The 16726-nt window shown below is 44.3% G+C and overlaps 1 protein-coding gene across 1 annotated transcript in view; it reads right to left on the reverse strand.

The window, feature by feature from the left end:
- Positions 1–16726, reverse strand: part of ADAMTS2 (ADAM metallopeptidase with thrombospondin type 1 motif 2) — a 168302-nt gene that overhangs the window by 54532 nt on the left and 97044 nt on the right. The window contains exon 4 of the mRNA XM_042881583.1: positions 221–420. Within this exon, the coding sequence (XP_042737517.1) occupies positions 221–420 (200 nt within the window). The remainder of the gene's footprint in view (positions 1–220; positions 421–16726) is intronic.

The following is a 16726-nucleotide window of genomic DNA, read 5'->3' on the forward strand; positions in this document are numbered from 1 at the left end:
TGAGTGTTTTAATGGTCCCACTGTCAGTTTCTTCCTTGGCCCCTTTTTCTTTTGTTCCTTCTCCCTTTTGCCTTTTCTACAAGCGGCCTGGATTTTGCTCCTAGAATTATTTCACCTCCTGCTATGAGAAAAATCTATGATGTATTAAACGGCAAAACCAACATCCATCCACCCTCCCTTCACTGCCATCTCACCGTGCGGCTGGCAGGGCTGTACTCACAATGTTCATCAGGGTCAGCAGGTACTTCTGAACGTGTTCCTTCCCATGGAACTGAACAACTGAGTCATCAACCCCCAGAAGGACTTCGATGTTGTAATCATCATCCGTCGCGTGCCTCCGGCGGCGCTGCCTCAGTCTGTGCACCCGATCTTCAATAAGGCTCAGTGCACTGAGACCATCCAGATTAGTCAGGTTAGGCGCTGCAATCAGACAAACAAACAATTAGCAACTGACAGCGGTTCAGGCTCAGGTCTCAGGTGAGCTGGGGTAAATTTGAAGCAGCAGCTTTTGTTACGTTCTGTATGTTATGTAACAGCATAACTTTCCTTCAATGTCAGTTAAAGGTGACCTAAATGAGAGAGAAATCTGACCTGAAAGATTACTACACAACATAAAAACAATACTTTCTACAAAGCGGTACTGTGTTATAATTACAAGACCAAAGGGATGGATACACCAAGGCCTCAACAAGAAGAACAGAGCTATCTGCTGTAAAATAATTGTTGCTTGAAAGTACTTAGATTCATGGAATAATTAAGGTTAGAAAAGACCACTAAGATCTTGCAGTCCAACCCATCCCTACAGTGGTTTACGTGTCGCTCAGTGCCACGTGTAAGAAATGCACCATGGCGGGATCTTCTGCTACCAAGGGCATCCTTGATTTCAGAACCGCAGGTAAAGGCCAACACCGCGTTTTGAATCTGATCTTACTGCCCGCAGTCATGCTTCCAGGCAAATGCTGTTACCAACAAAGCCTGTTTCTATGGAGCATATAACAACCCAACATCCCCCCTCAACGCATTATCTCCTTTCCTCAATACACTCACATCATTTAGCAGTAGTGACATGGATCCCCTTTATCATTACAAATCAGGAACGCACTTTAGATACGAGATGAATTCATTTTTAGCTACATTTGAGATTATTTAACAGCTTTTCATTTTTCATTTCTAATTTGTCATGTCACTTTGCATTATTGCATGTCAAAGACCACTCCTTCAGGCACAATAGCAGCCAATGTTATTACGAGCCGTTTCAAACAGAGCCTGTGATACAAAAATCTTGTATTTTGGCAGGACGGGATGCACTTCATGTGACATGTAGGCCCTAAAAATTATCGTGAAAATATGGACTATTGACATTTCACCCTACAGGATAACAATGATTAGTGTTAATATCGTTATTATCATTTGTATTTCAAGAACCCTAGGAGTCCCCCCTAAGAACCTCCTGATTTCAGAAGATGTCAGACCGAAGACTTGGACAGGCAGAGGGAGCACTGAGGGTTGATTAAAGGCTTCCAGCTCTCAGTTCACAGCAGCATAATAGGAAACACAGGGAGGAGGCTAAAGTCATCACCTTCAAAGGTGAAACACGAAACAACTCTTGGAAATGTTACTAAAGAATGTGAAATCTCCATCTTCACTTACTGACATTTTTACATAAAAATTGGCTGCTTGGGATGAGTGGATTACCAGGATCATTACAGGAATATCTGGACAGCCTTTTACCATTTCTCCATGGAACTTCAATGACATGAGGCCACAGCCTCAGATAAACAGAGAAGGCCCCATGTGGTGCTCCTCCATCCCCATGGAGCTGTGATCTCCTCCTGGGCTCAGTCAGGGCTCAAAATCCACCGGCAGCCAGCACCAGCCCTATCTCCAGTTTTGTTCCACTGGGAAAGCCTCAGTGTTAATCCTCACTGGTGCCCAGAAGTAATTACTGAGCTATCACAGCGGGCTCGGGAGATTCTCTATAGGATCATGAGGCAATCACATACGCTGATTTGCCTTACAGATTATATGTACAATTTGACAGTAACTGCTACAAGCTTTCTAGAAAAGTAAGACTGAGCTGGCAGGGGCTGCCGGTCGTGTCCTCTCTCATTACTCACAAAAAAAAAAAAAAAAAAAAAAAAGCACAGCAATAAGCAGCAAGGCTGGAGCTATCAGAGGTGATACTGCAAACCAGCAGTGCGGTGCCTTCATCCCCACTGCGCCAGAGGCACAGCGTGATCCTGGCGTCCGGCACTTACCATCCTCAGCGCAGGCTGCCTGCTCCCTCCCTGCCCCTCATCTCATCTCATCCCGCTGCAGTGCTGGCTGTCCTTCTGGCTCATGAGAAGAGCAATCGTATTTTCCACATTACCTTCCCCCCATGCTTTGTGCAGTAACACTCCGAGAGTCATCTCAACTGCATTGTATTTTACTGTCATCCCAAGACTTCTCCATCATTTGTTCATTTTCAGCAACTTCTGCCAAATCAGAGCTTCGGCTGCTAATTATTGGTGCCAACTTTGTTCTCCATCTCCCAAGAGCAGACACTTGGCATTTGCAGGGCTAACAATGGTCTCTGTTGAAACTCTCTGTGTTCCCACCAGGAAAAATTCACATTTCTGAAAATCAAATGCTGAGAGACAGGGTTGTATTTTTCCCTTGTGCTAATCGTCCAGACTAAACCAAAGGACAGCACTGCTCTAACAGTTCACCCACAAATCCCTCAAAAAAAAAAAAAAAAAAAAAAAAATTATTTTTTAAGCCAACAAAAAATCAGTGATCATTCAGTGACTTTTTCTCCTAACACTACAGACCTTCCAGTTCACTATAAAAGCTGTTGACAGAAGGAAAACTGTGCTTCTGGACTAAGCATAGAATGGGAGCCCTGCAGCCTGGGCCGTGCTCCTGCATGTGACAGAGCCTCCCCTGCGATGCTGCAAGGGGCAGAAGGCAGCTGGGAGATGGGCAGCAGAGCCTGCTGAAGGGAAGGCATGAGCACAGCCCAGCATGGTTCTGTACATGGTTGTTTTTTGGGCGTCCTCCACTTTTGCTTGCAGTTAATGCAGGCTAGCAATCCTAGCTTATCCCATGCAGCAAAGCCCTAGCTGTTTGCTGAGTCAAGAATCAGACAACATCTCCAGCTGTGCCAGTTCATTAATATACAGAGAGCACATCAAAACCTAAAGGGAAAAGGTCTTTACACTGCAAAACCACACTTTCACGCAAACTGCTTACAGCATTCCATATCATACAAGATCCTTCTGTACGGTGTTCCCTTTTCCTAAGCAATGTGCAGTACCCCAGCTTTTCTCTAAACTGTTCTGGTTTTCAGTCTGCTATTTATTCCTTGATACTTGGGCTCTGAGTGGACTTGCTGTGTCTGAGCACCCAGCTGCATGTAGCTTCATGCTCTGAGACAGGCAAAATCCCCACTGACACCAACATCACTTTGGTCCTTGCAGGACTACTACCTCTACCAGCCACAGCACCACAGCCTTAATGGTGGAAGCCCCCAAGTTATCATGCTTGTCCCATACAAGAATTTTCCATTGGAAATTTCCAAAACCAGTCATTTTGGGGAAACGTTTGCTTGCTCGTTAATCTTTGATATCATGTGCTTTACAGAAACCTAATTAGATGACATCTTCAGATTCTGCCTTACCCACCGCAGCAGTCAAACTGTAACAGATGCTGTGAGTTACTGAAGCATGAACATGCTGCTGCCATGAAACCGCCTCTCCTTCGTTCCTGTCACTCCCTTTAGGACATCTACCAAAAGTACAGTTGCTGGCTTGCAATCTTGCTTTGTTTTTTCATGACGACTTTCAAAAAAGCTCAGGGAAATACAGCTGCACCTACAGTTCTTACAAGTCATTTATGAAGCTGATGCACTTTAAAAACAGTATCAGCTTTAGGGTTCCCCAGTTTCACAGCAGCGATATTGTCCTGATAAAGCACTTTCTCATTTTCTACCTTCTCTTTCTGGCAGGGGGAAGAGGACTTTCTGAAAAGCCCAGTACAGGGACCAGGGCAGGCAGTCGGGTGACTGAACTGCATGACTTGTTCCCAGCCATCATCTGCGGTTTGTCAGCAGGGCAGCCCACTGGAATTTCTCTTTAAATACGACCGTACAGCACGCAGGCAGGCCAGCCACTGTATTCAGTGCAGCTTGTTTGCTCTGCGGACACTTCATCTGTCACTGCAGAGCAGGCAGACACCTGAGCCGAATGCTGAGTGCCACATCCTCTGCTTGATGTTGACATGCTGATGTGCTGCTGAGCTCCACTCCCCAGACACGCTACTGAATGGACTCCCAGCTTCCCATTCCTTCATGCGTGTTGCTGCAAATCATCTCTTCTTTTTTTTTTTCCTTTTGCTTTAATCACAATGATTCAGCCTGAAGCCCAGCTGGAGACCACTCTGCTGTGGGGTAGGTGGAGCCACGAGGCCACCCTGGGCTTCACACCACTCACAGCTGATGACAACATGACGCCAAGCCTGGGACTTGCCCTCACCTTGTGGGCAGGAGGCCATCCATCACCTACAATCGCAGAATCATTAAGGCAGGAAAAGACCTCTAGGATCAGTAATCCAACTATCCAGCTACCACCAATACTGCCCACTGGGGACATCCCCCAGTGCCACATCTCCACATTTCTTGAACACCTCCAGGGACAGCAACTCCACCACCTCCCTGGGCAGCCTGTCCCAATGCATCATCACCTGGTACTGTGAGTGCAAGCAAAGCAGGCTCCATGGCAGGGAATCACAAGCAGACAGGATGGGCTTTGCTCTGGCTCTCAGCTTCCTAGTGCTCAAATACATCTGCACCTCTGGAAAAGTACCAAACCCCTTGACAGCTCAACAAAGAATTGCTCTTTGGGGAATAGCACATTAAATCACAAGTCATCTCCATGCAACGCTCCCTGCCACCCTCACGCTGTAGGCTTCTGTCATGCCTGTCCCCCACGATCAGCTCACTCCCCAGCTAGCCCCCCTTAGCCCCTTCAAGTATTCCACCAAAATCCTCATTTGTCTTCCATGCTAAATTGAACCACAAAGGTCAGAGGCAACAAAGAACAGCCAACAAATCTTACTTTTTATTCCTTGCCATTTTTCTCCCATTTTTAAGTTTCTCAGCATGCATTTTTGCTATTCCTTGCCACTGTATGCATTTGTGATGTGTCTTGTTCATCTGTTAATCAATAGCTTCTCTGACTTTTTTTTTTAATTTCCTCTATTTATACAGCTCTGCTCATCTTCTCTTTTGCTTTATTTTCCAAACGTCCTCTATTTGTCTTTCTTCCCTCCCTTGCCATCCTGCTCAGCTACATTTGCCTTCCATAATTTATAAATTCCTTTTTCATACTACTGTCTGCATTTGGACCTTTCTGCTATATGTCATTCATACAAGCCCAGGGTAAATCCAACAAGGTGAATTAAAATGGATGAGAGCTCCTGTGAGGTGAAAGCAAATTGAAAGTGGTCTAAACAAGAAGTGAATCGAGCACTGCATGCTGGGCACAAAGCCGGTCCTGTTTAGAAGTCCCAAGAGAACATTGCCTCAACACAACTTTAGTTTGTAACTCAATTATCAGAGGATTTATGGGATTCCTTGAATCACAGGCTACCACTGTGGCTGTGACCTGGTACATCCTTACCCAAGCAGTAATCACAGCAGAGCAATTTGGGTGCATATTCAGATTCCTTCTCTTCCACTTCTTTACATAAATGTAAAGCAAGACCACACGAGTAGTATGAAGACCAGGCATCCTCACAGAGGTTATGAGTCCCAGTACTGCCTTTATCCACAAAGAACAGTAATTCAGATGGAAAGTTTTAGGCTGCATGCCCTGCTAACCATATGATCTCATTAGGAGCTCCTTGCCTCCTCATTTACAGCAATGCCATTTCTGGTTGAACCACATTTTAGCACAGAGTTTGCTCCACCCTTAGTGGGAACTTCCCCGCTGGGCTCCAAGCAGGTCCCAGCTGCCAGGAGGGCAGTGGGTACGGCAGCCAAAGTCCGCCTGCAGTAACTGCTCCCTGCATGGGAAATCAGTCCAAGTTCCAAGTATTTGAAATATGGCATATGTGGGTCTTCACCAAATGCTTCTGAGTATCTCTGGGGTTAGGACAACCAGCTCATATTTGCAAAATGAAGGCATGTTAGCAGGGTTGTGCAGCATACTGCACAAAGGCGGGCACCGTTCTCTATTCCTCCTGGTCACCCATACAGCAGCACAGAAACTTAAATCTGGGGCACGCTCAAGAGTCTGCCTGAATCAGAGTTACAAAGAATAACGAAGTTGAAACCTACCGAAGTGGCAAAGCATAGGAGAACTTTTAAAACCGGGGAAGAAAAAGTCTTTTGCGAAGGATAAACCAATTAGCACAGTGACAATGGCCAGGTGGACGTGGTGGCAAACGGCCAGACGAGAGATGCTAAGAATAATCACAGCGAGTTGTTGCCAGGGAGACTTTTTTGGCATGTCACAACAAAGAGAAAAGGTATTGCAACGCTAAAAAGAAAAGTTGAAAATAAATTGATCTCATCAGGGCCACAGTCACACAATGAGTAACACAAAGAGGAGAGATAATTGCTCTGCTAAAAGATTAAGTGAAAGCAGTGTAATTTAATATCGCGGCCTAAAATATTTCCCTTGCAAAATGGTGCAACATTTGTGTTATAATTTCAACTTTCATATTACAATATAATAGTCAAGAAGGTGAAATGAAAAGAACTGCAGATCAACCAGGCAAACAAAACAGCGTGACCTTGTTGAAGTGGAGCATTTTGAGAACTGAACATAAAGTTTTTCCAGCAGTAAAACTCATCCTTCAGAACATTTTCAGCTGTCAGCCCAGCTACAGCAAGTACAGGTTTCACAATGCAGCACCGAGCAATGAATAAGCAAAATGTTTATAACTTGGTGGTTAAAATTAAGCTCAAAAAGGGCAAAAAAAGCTACTCTGTAGAAAATTAATTGATGGGCCAACCTTTAAGTTTCACTGACTTGGTTGCACCTGGAAAATGCTTATCTTGGAAGAATTTTGGCAAGTCATTGCAAACCGACCAGCACTGCAGAGCCTGCCTGACAGAGCACGTGGTGAGACTGACTTCCCACGTCCCACTGGTTTGCACAGCCCACACCTTCCCCAGGAACACGGCCCCAGCCCTCCAGAGCATCCCAGTGCATGCAGACATGCACAGCAGGCTTTGCTCTAAACAAACCCCACTGTGTTAACAAGGGGGGCTGAGAGTTCTCAATCTCATTTGCAGCTAATGCATAATTAGTCAGAACACAAAATTCAGATAGATGAGAAGGGCTTCCACGGTACAAGCTGCGCTGCTAAGGGCTCCTTACATCCTCCCAAACACTAACAAAGCATTTATGGGCTACTGGAAGTCCAACCTGCCACCAAGATACTCAATGTATAATCCTTATTCCAAGCATAACTAAATTACAGCAAATCAGCACATTAAATGAGCTGCCTCACTGACCTCTGGCTTTGCAGGTGACACATCTAACAATCCCACTTGCATTTTTAACAGAAAGAAATGCCAAAGCACAGTGAAGGACTTGAATAACAACAGGTTAGAGGAGATGGCAGCAATCTTTCCATAAGCCAACTGTTCTGCAAGGAGGGGAAATTAAGTTTTAAATACAGTTTAACAAACAAACACTAAAAAAGCAGGTTAAAAGTCAAATTCCTACCCAGGATGGGTGAGGGAGGTGGGGCGAGAAGAGGGGGGAAAAATGAAGAAATATATATAATAAACAAACATTACTGGGAATACTACTGAAAAATAACACCTGAAGCCAATAGGCATCTTTCCAGAACTCCTGGCCTTAACCACCAACATTTGGTAATGTGTCCAAGTAGGACTCCACCACCCTTTCAAAAGGCAGCTCTTGAGTGAAGCATGAAGTCTCACAAAGGCGTAAGTGATCCAACCAAATGTTTTCAATGTCAAGTACAACAAACACAGCACAAATCTCATCAGTGCAAATAATGAATCACACAAACCACAATGCAAACAGGCCCCTGTTCTTCTACATAATCATAATGATCTTTTAATTAGACAAAGCAAACGGTCTGCTGTGTTCACTTTGTGCGGAAAAGCAAAAGAACAAAGTCTTCCAAATTCAAGGGTGAAAAACATGTGCAATTTGAACTGCCTGTGAGTTCTACCAGCTTCTTCTATTTCTGAGAATATTACACCAGGAACCATGAGCCAGTCAAGAAAGAAAAATGCTGATTGAATGAGAAGAAAACATCACTTGTGCAGTCTGAGCAATGGCACTGGGATGTATGGTGCCTTGGCCACTGACACTGGCAGGACTCGAATCAGGGCGAGGAGGAGTTATCATTTTATGTATGTTTTGAAAATACTCTTGTTGCTAAATCTGCTGGGGCTTTCTGTAATAACAAAACCAGCTGCAATTGATTAAAGACTGTAAGAAAGACAAAACTTCTTCGGAGGAAGCAGGCATTTCTTAAGCTTAAAAATGACAGTAAAAAGCCCAGGGAGACAGAATCGCTCTCTGTTCTAGCGAAGGCACAAGAGCTTCATTCCCAAGGCGTTTCAAAATCAAGGGCAAAGGCTTCTTTTGTCATTCGCACAGAGAGCTCTGGATCTGTCAGGTCCTACCAAAGGCAATCTGCTAAACATTGCCTCTTCCTATTGCAGCGTGTGGGTGTGAGATGGGGCCCAAAGACAACAGCTGACTTTCAGATGCAGCCCTTCCCTGCAAGATGTTTTGGGCATGGAGGCTGGTGTGGGGAAGGAAGAAGGGAAAAAGTGAGGGAGGAAAGAAGATGGCCATATGCATGGGGAGAAAGCAAATCAAGAGGCACAAGCTGGAATAACACCACTGCAAAAGAGGAAAGTGGAAAGAAAAGACAGTCGTCCTGCTGCTGCTTCCCACCAGCTCCAGGGTTGGACCAGGGCTCACTGCTGTCCTGCTCCCCAAGCTGAGCTCCAGCAGGAAGGGAGGCAGAAGGAGCACCCTGGTGTGCGTGAGCAGGGCTCAAACATTGCTTTTTGAGATAAATTTAGCATTAGTATCTATGGGCTTGGGAGGGATTAGAGCCAGGTCAACATTCTGTTGTTTAATTTTCTGGCAGTTCTGAGTTATTTTTAATACATTTACAGGTAAATGGCCTTGAATACTGGAAATTTTAAGAAAAGGAAACAAATCATTTCAGTTGATCTGAAATCACATTTTTACTCATTTGATATAAAACCAAGTGCTTCATTTCAAGCCTCACTTCAGGAAATCATTAAAAAATATAAGATATTTCAAGGGAGAATGGCTTGTCTTAAACTCACTGCCACGAAATCCACTGACAGCTTTAGGGGTATTCATTCTCACTCTGTATGAAGCTCAATGAAAATGCAACACCTTTTATCAATAAAAAATCACCCAACTCAATTACAAGCACCAGACCTAAAGGGGGTTCCCATTTGTCCCCTTCCGCCATCTATTTTACCCCTCTCCTAAAGGAATGATCCTCATTTCAGGACCTCCATGTATTCACCGGGATATTTAACTTTTCTTGATAGCAGTTGCACTCAGTGCAGTCTGATTTGTCCTTCAGATTGGCTTGCAGCCCATCAAAATGAGGACATTTGCTTGTCAAAGGAAATGTAGCTGGTAGAATGTAATGCTCTTGGCAGGCTTTGCAGAACTACTCCAATAGGGACAAATCAGATCCACTGCACCTCAAAAGAAAAGGCTACCAAGAATTATGTAGCAAGGAATTTATCTCCTACGTTAAAGACAGTACCATCTTTGCCAGCATAAGCAAGGCTTAGAATGGTCAGAAATTGCATTTGTATCCACTTAGGAAAGCGTTACAAAATTGCTTCAGCATTAATGATGATTTTACTCATGCTGCAGAAAATGAAATCAGACTTTGGAAAGCAAACGCACAATGTCCAAGAAGGGTTGGGAGCCTTTTTACACACACAATAATTGCTAAAAGGAAAGAACTCTATGTTTTCAGAAGGCATCAATGTGGGGGCAGGGCTGGCAGGCATTTCTTTTCAGCTGTTTCTGTTCAAACTGTTTTAATAGGGGTCACACGTATTGGAAAGCTATCAGAAACAACGGCAAATGGAGATATTCAATTCACAGAAATTCTTTAAACTATCTTTAAGTGTATCTTTGTTAATTCACGTTGGTGTTTAGAAGGTAAACAACTCAACAGCACTTGGAGAACTGGTACAAGCTGTTAAGGATGATCACACACAAAGTTTCAGATTGGTTCTGCCTGCTGAACTACAACACAAATAACTGCTTAGCTCCTAACCTGTTACTTTTGCACAGCAAAGCCAACAAATACAACAACAACAAAACACATTTCAGAGCACCTTAGAAAACTGTTACCTTCTTGATTACCAACTGAGGGCTCCTGACACAAGTAATAAAAGCCCCAGTAATTAATACCTCCCGCCTGAAACTGGTAAAAACGGAGTCGTTCAAAATCCTGTGCTTCTGCAGCAATCTGTGGGGTTTACCCACACACTCCAAATACTAATACTTAGCAGAACTCTATCATCTGCTTCTGCCTACTTAAAGGAGTTGCCAACCAAGCTGCTCTTAGTTTATTTGATGCTAAAACAGTCTGCTATCAATTCAACAATGAACATCAAATCAAAGGGAGCAAACAAAAACTTCCCACAGATCAGCAGCCCTAAAGCCATCACTTATTATGTGGAATTTCAGGCACCAGCAGGTAAGAAAAGCTATTTACAAGTACAACCATTTTCTTTACACTTCCACAACACCAAAAGCTTAAATAAAACACTGATCACACAAACACTGGAAATATAAATTATTAATGCATGCGGTGTTAACAGAAATAGTGATGTGTTTCCCCCTAAGTCGGAGCAGAACGTGTTCTCAGTTCTCTCTCAGCAAAAAAGGTAACTTCAGTTGTTCAAGAAAGAAACGTATGTTTTCCCATTATTTCAAAAGACAAGAAAAGCCCATGCAGCTAAACCTACACAGCTGAACAAACTGAAGCAGTAAAAGAATATACTTTCAAGAGATAAAGAGATATCTTAAAGGAAGCACGGAGGGCAAACTAACATCTTTGGGTAGCTGAAAAAGGCACATTTTGGGCACCAAGGTCTCTTCAACAGATTACTGTACCCAAAGCATACTTTATATCTCTAATGCAAAACGAGTGTCACAAATAGTCTGCTTCAGTCCACCTATAGCATTTGCTCACACAGATCTGAAACCACAAACAATGCTGAGAAGTAATGTTTTTTGAAGTTGGACAAAACAGCATTATTTGGCCAACAACAGTTCCATTGAATTATGCAACAACGAAAAGACACTGAAGTAGCACAGTCAATAAAGACTGCTTGGCTGTGGTGCCCCTGAAGCCCCTGCAAGTCCCAAACAATTACGGCAGACTTCAGAACTCTGCATGACTGCAGTGCAGGAGCTGGACTTGCATGCGTTGAAGCTGATGCTGACCAACACCCATCACCTCCTCACTAGTTTCACTTTTATTAGAAAAAAAGGATATCAACAGCTGCCACTGTCCCACAAAGCTTCAAAAGAAAGCAAAGTGCTGCTGGCATCTCACTGCCTGCTCCTCCCACGTGTCTCCATCTCAACTCTGGGCCACCTTCAGTGCAATGTTTTACTTCTGACCTTTCCATATTTCTCTTAATGCAGGAGAATTTTAATTTATCACTTTTTTACTTTTCCCAATCTATTTCAAGCTAATCTTCTCTAAAATTTCTGGAGCTTTCAGAGAGCTTTCTTGCATTCTGGTTTTGGTCCAAGCTGCCTTACTCTGAAATGCCACAGTGCAGCTGAGCAACTCCAATGTCTTCCTGAATAACTGGCTCTCCAAAAACAAGCTTTGATTGCTTTGGAATGATTTTCAAACCAGATCTTTTGAGAGGTAATAAGTTTATAAATAAATACAGTGGAGCAAAGACTCAGGCTTCATTTCGAAACATGTATACTTCAGCAGTGGGAGGGCCCCACCAGCTCAGGCTACAGCAGGAGGAGGACATGCAAGCATGCAAGACCCTAGATGTTAATCTTCAAATGGCAGAAGCCAGCTCTAGCTTGTAAGTCTGCAAATGTGGCGAAGTTGGTCTGCATTTTCATTCTCTGCTTATAATGTGAATTAAAGGGGTTGATTCACAGGAAGAGCTAAAGGGCAGAGTGCAAAGGAGGGCTGGACCTTAAGAGGGAGATGTGGGTAATGTGGGTAAATTCAGGGAAGATCTGAATTTCAGAAGAAGGTTCCAAGACAGTGCTTGAGACTCAGATAAATACTGCCTCTTTTTTCCCAAAAACATAGACTGAGATGAATTCAGAGTATCCTCGCTTTGCACCTCCCTCCCCACTATGACAAATTCATGCCAACAGAGAAACAAGTGAAGAAAAAGATCTCTGATAAGAATTAGATTTTTTATGTTCATGGGGTGATCATTTCAGATAATTACCCCAAAATTATGTTGAAAAACTTACCTGGAAACCCAAGTGATGCTCTGGGAGACAAAAGAGATTTTGGATCAACTAAAGTAAGAGGAAAGTCAGTGAGGAACAAAACATCTGAATCATGAACCTGCCACAATTTTTTCTAACTGCCACAAATTCCATGTCCATTTGAAGTCCCACAGCAGAGAAACTAAGGCAACTAATTGAACTTCCTTGTGAAAAGGCTGGAAAAAAAACATCCTATAGAGTACAGCATGGGGCCTTGCAGAAATGTCCTGAATTCAGCCACCGAGACTGAGGCTCATTGTAGAAATGAGAATGAGAATGTAGAAACCCTCTGTGTTAGTCAAGGCAGAGAGAGGGCACAAATGCACGTTCTCATCCTGTTGTACACACAGCTCCACACCCTTTATCTCCCAGGCCTACAGGACTGGACTCAGCTCAGCCCAGATGTCACCTGGAGCTCTCCCAACCAAACCAAAGATGCACCCAGGAGCAGCGGTCAGCATTCTGCCCTGCTGACACCGGTGGCTTAACTCAGCAGTGCCATGTTTGCACCTTCCCCTTGTGACTCAGAATAAGCTCCAGGAAACCAACACTCATCCCCAAAGACAAGCTGTGGCCAAATTCCAGCTGGATCTTTGGGGCAGGGAAATAGTTCAAGGCAAAGTGTGCATGGGATGTGGAAGCAGGGTGATATGAGCTTAGGGAGAAGAGCTGCTCCGTTTGGCAGATATGATTAGAATAAGATGATACATCCAAAGGGCTGCAGGAAGAGACATTCAGTGAGCTTCCAGGTGCTGGGCCAGGGAGAGAAATGCCAGCAAAGATCACAGAACGGCTTGGGTGGGAAGGGGCCTTAAAGATCATCCAGTTCCAATTGCCAAGATCTGCAAGGAAGGAGAAAAAAAGGGGTGCTGATGGCACAGAAGCGTAGAGGTCTGAAAAATGTATTTGGGAGGCAAAGTGGACTGATGAGAGGAGAGGAATCAAGTGGCAAAGAAGAAAAACCCAGCTGAAGGAGGTTGGGCCAACAACTGTCAGAGGTTTCATGTTCTCCTGCACAAGCAGTGCATCTTTTGCCAGCTCTGGGTAACACTGTGGGGAGGTGGTAGAACAGCTGTCTCTGTTAGGCACGCAACTTTCATCTAGGAAATCTCTGCAGTCTGGGAAATGGCAGTTAATTGTAAAGGAAGGAGCTGTGTTAAACCTGGTAGGGCCAAAGACAACAATTTCATGTGGCATTATCTCTAGAACATGGCTATGTTGTAGAAATGACACCAGCACAGCGCAGCACTTTTGCCTGCCTCTTCCTTCCTGGAGAACATTGCTTGGACTAACACTCACACAGTGACACCAGCCCACGGCTTACTGAGGCTCCACATTCTTAGCACTCCCAGGAGAGATGAACACTACAGGGGCTCAGACCCCAGCTGGGATCCTCCGCTTCCCTGCTCCCAGGCCTGGCTGCCTTCCTGCAATGGAAGCAGCTGGAAGCAACAAGCCATTTCCTCCTGGAGACAGCTGCATTCTCTAACTTCATACATGCCTGCTTCCTAACGTGAAGCTAGAGAGATGTATAATTATGGACGCAGCATAAGGAGCAAACAAGCTGAATTAAGCTTCCGATCGCATGTCTAATTTATGTACAACTGCAGCAATTACAGATGCAAATTAAATAACTGTGCAGAAAATGGGTTTTATTAGCCAGAACTAAAGCCCGGTAAAACTCCCTGCCTCATGCACATCTCCGCACTGAATGTGCCTCTTTAGAATGTCAATTAGAAATGTGAGAAACAACCAGGATTTTCTATTTCCTGATCCAAAAAAGGGAGGCTGTCAGAGCACGTCTTTCTTCCACCACAAAACGAATAGGAGTTCTAATTGGCAATCTCAGAGCAATGCATTGTTTTACAGACAGTAGCTTGATGCAACTTCTAATCACGTTATTTATACTCAACCTTTCCTGCCTGACATGGCTGAGAAAAGTTTCATCTAGTAACACTGTATGCTTGACGTACTCAGATTCAGAAGAGACCTTTGGAATTTAAAAGCTTAAACTCAAAGCTGAGGAGCACTGTGCTTAACTTTGCTGTCCTGAGATTTGGGATGTTGGAGGTCTCTAATCATTGGGCCAACTGTGTCCAGGGCACTTCTCTCCCCATGTTTTAATGCTGAAAGCCCTCAAACCTGTCACTCAGACTTAGCATGGAGTGCTGCCACGGCTAAGGAGCCAGTGCTAGTCTGACAATTTGTTTAAAAGCAATCAAATACATCGTTCCTATTAAATCACACTTAATCCTGCTGCATAGTTCTTACACAATTCCCCTATGTGTGATTCAGTCTTCTATCTATCTATCTATCTATATGTAACACGATCACCTGTCTATATGCACCACTGTACCTACATCTCTGCCTGGTTCATCCATTCTTCAGCAGTAGGAAAGGATTTTCCTGGCTGCCCCCATTGAGTCTATCTGTGTTAACCAACAGCTCTGACCTGGAGCGACTGCTGCTCTGTGCAGGGGAATCCTTGCATGTCCCTGCACAGCCACCAGCACACAGCACAGACACAAGCCAGGGTGCCCAGCACAGTACGGGCAATTCTCAGTACATATCTCCATCCAGCTGCAGGCAGAGCCTTAGGAAGGCTGCCTGCATGTGCTCCAGGTGGGGTGGCATTGCCCAGTGCCCTTCCCCAGGGGGCTCTGCTCTGCTTTAAAATACCCACTTCATTCACTTCCATTCACTCGCTGTCTCCCAGCAGAACTGCTCCTGCACGCTGCCCCCACCCCGACCCCACGCTTTGCCTGCCAGACCGCAGTGTGGATGCTCCTTCTGGATTCAGAAACCTTCAGAATTTAAATACACCACATTCACTGACTTGCCCTTATCTCTTGTGGCAGTTATATCCTCAAACAACTCCAGCAAATTACTTCAGCATGACCTCCCCTGTCTGAATGTCTGCCAGGTAGTCTTAATTAAACTGCACATTCCCATCCACACGCTCCACAACACCCTGAGGAGAAGTTTCCAAGATTTCCTCATTGTGTATATTCCCTTGGATCATCTTTCATTAAACAGCAATAATGATAAGCAAAATGGAAAAGACAAGAATACTTTTGTATCTGCACAAAAATAGCACACAAAATAAATGACCAGAAATTATTAGGATATCAGGATATTAGGTTATCAGGAGTGGCCACCCCACACTGACATCCTGAGTTCTGAGCACTGCCTACAGCTGCTGAGGGGAAGTGGAAGGTCTTCATGCATTGTGCTGATGAACACCTGAACAGAATCCAAAGCTGTGTTCAGAACATGGTTATGATGGGATTATCTAAATTGCTAGAAGAGAATGCCCACAGGCACTGATTTGGCTCGTGATTTAACTAATAGGGGCATGTACATGGAATCATGTCTAGCTTTCATAACTAAGAAACTCATACCAAAGGCATTATTATTTGATAATTTTTATGTTGCACTTTCAGATTCAGAAGTTCCTGTTTCCGTAAAAAGCTTTAGGAAGCATAACTCTCTGCGAGTTCAATTCTCACACTGATCCTCTCCTTTAGAAATCAATGCTGCACCTCCTATAGTCTGAACAGGGCAGAAGCACCCAGCAGACCCAGCAGCTCCAACCCAGCACAGCTCATGGTCACATTGCCAACACTGGAGCAGAACAGCAGCAGGAGTCTGCTCCATAGCACACAACATCCAGACAAGGGGAGTGTGCCAACGGAAGGCACAGTTTATTAATCCTGTCAAAAAATAATTTAAGAAGATTTAGGGTTTACATTTATCCCTTCATTTAAAAAGATATTTTAAGTCCTGCCTTTGTTTCTCATTGTATTTTGTAGCTGACCTATTTCTGTTCATAACACTGGGGTCTAGTTTTACTCCAGGATCAGGATAGCTACTGAAAAATGATCTGAGTTGTATTTGGAGTGATGCAACAAGATAGTTATTTAAACACTGAGTACAAGACTGCTTCATATCATAGAATCATGGAATGGCTTGGGCTGGATGGGACCTGAAAGCTCCTCTGGAACCAAGCCCTGCTGCGGGCATGGACACCTTGCTCCACATCAGATTGCCCTGACTGTGGGGCATCCACTGCTTCTCTGTGCACCCTGGGTCAGTGCCTCAGCACCTCAGTGTGAGCAAGAGGAAGATCAACTTGATTTTTACTTGATTTTGTGATCCAAGCTCAACTTTGTACAGCTCAGCACACAAAGAAGTGC

The sequence above is a fragment of the Lagopus leucura genome, unplaced genomic scaffold (assembly GCF_019238085.1).
Source record: "Lagopus leucura isolate 7727_CA_CO unplaced genomic scaffold, USGS_WTPT01 Super-Scaffold_100030, whole genome shotgun sequence".
NCBI lineage: Eukaryota > Metazoa > Chordata > Aves > Galliformes > Phasianidae > Lagopus > Lagopus leucura.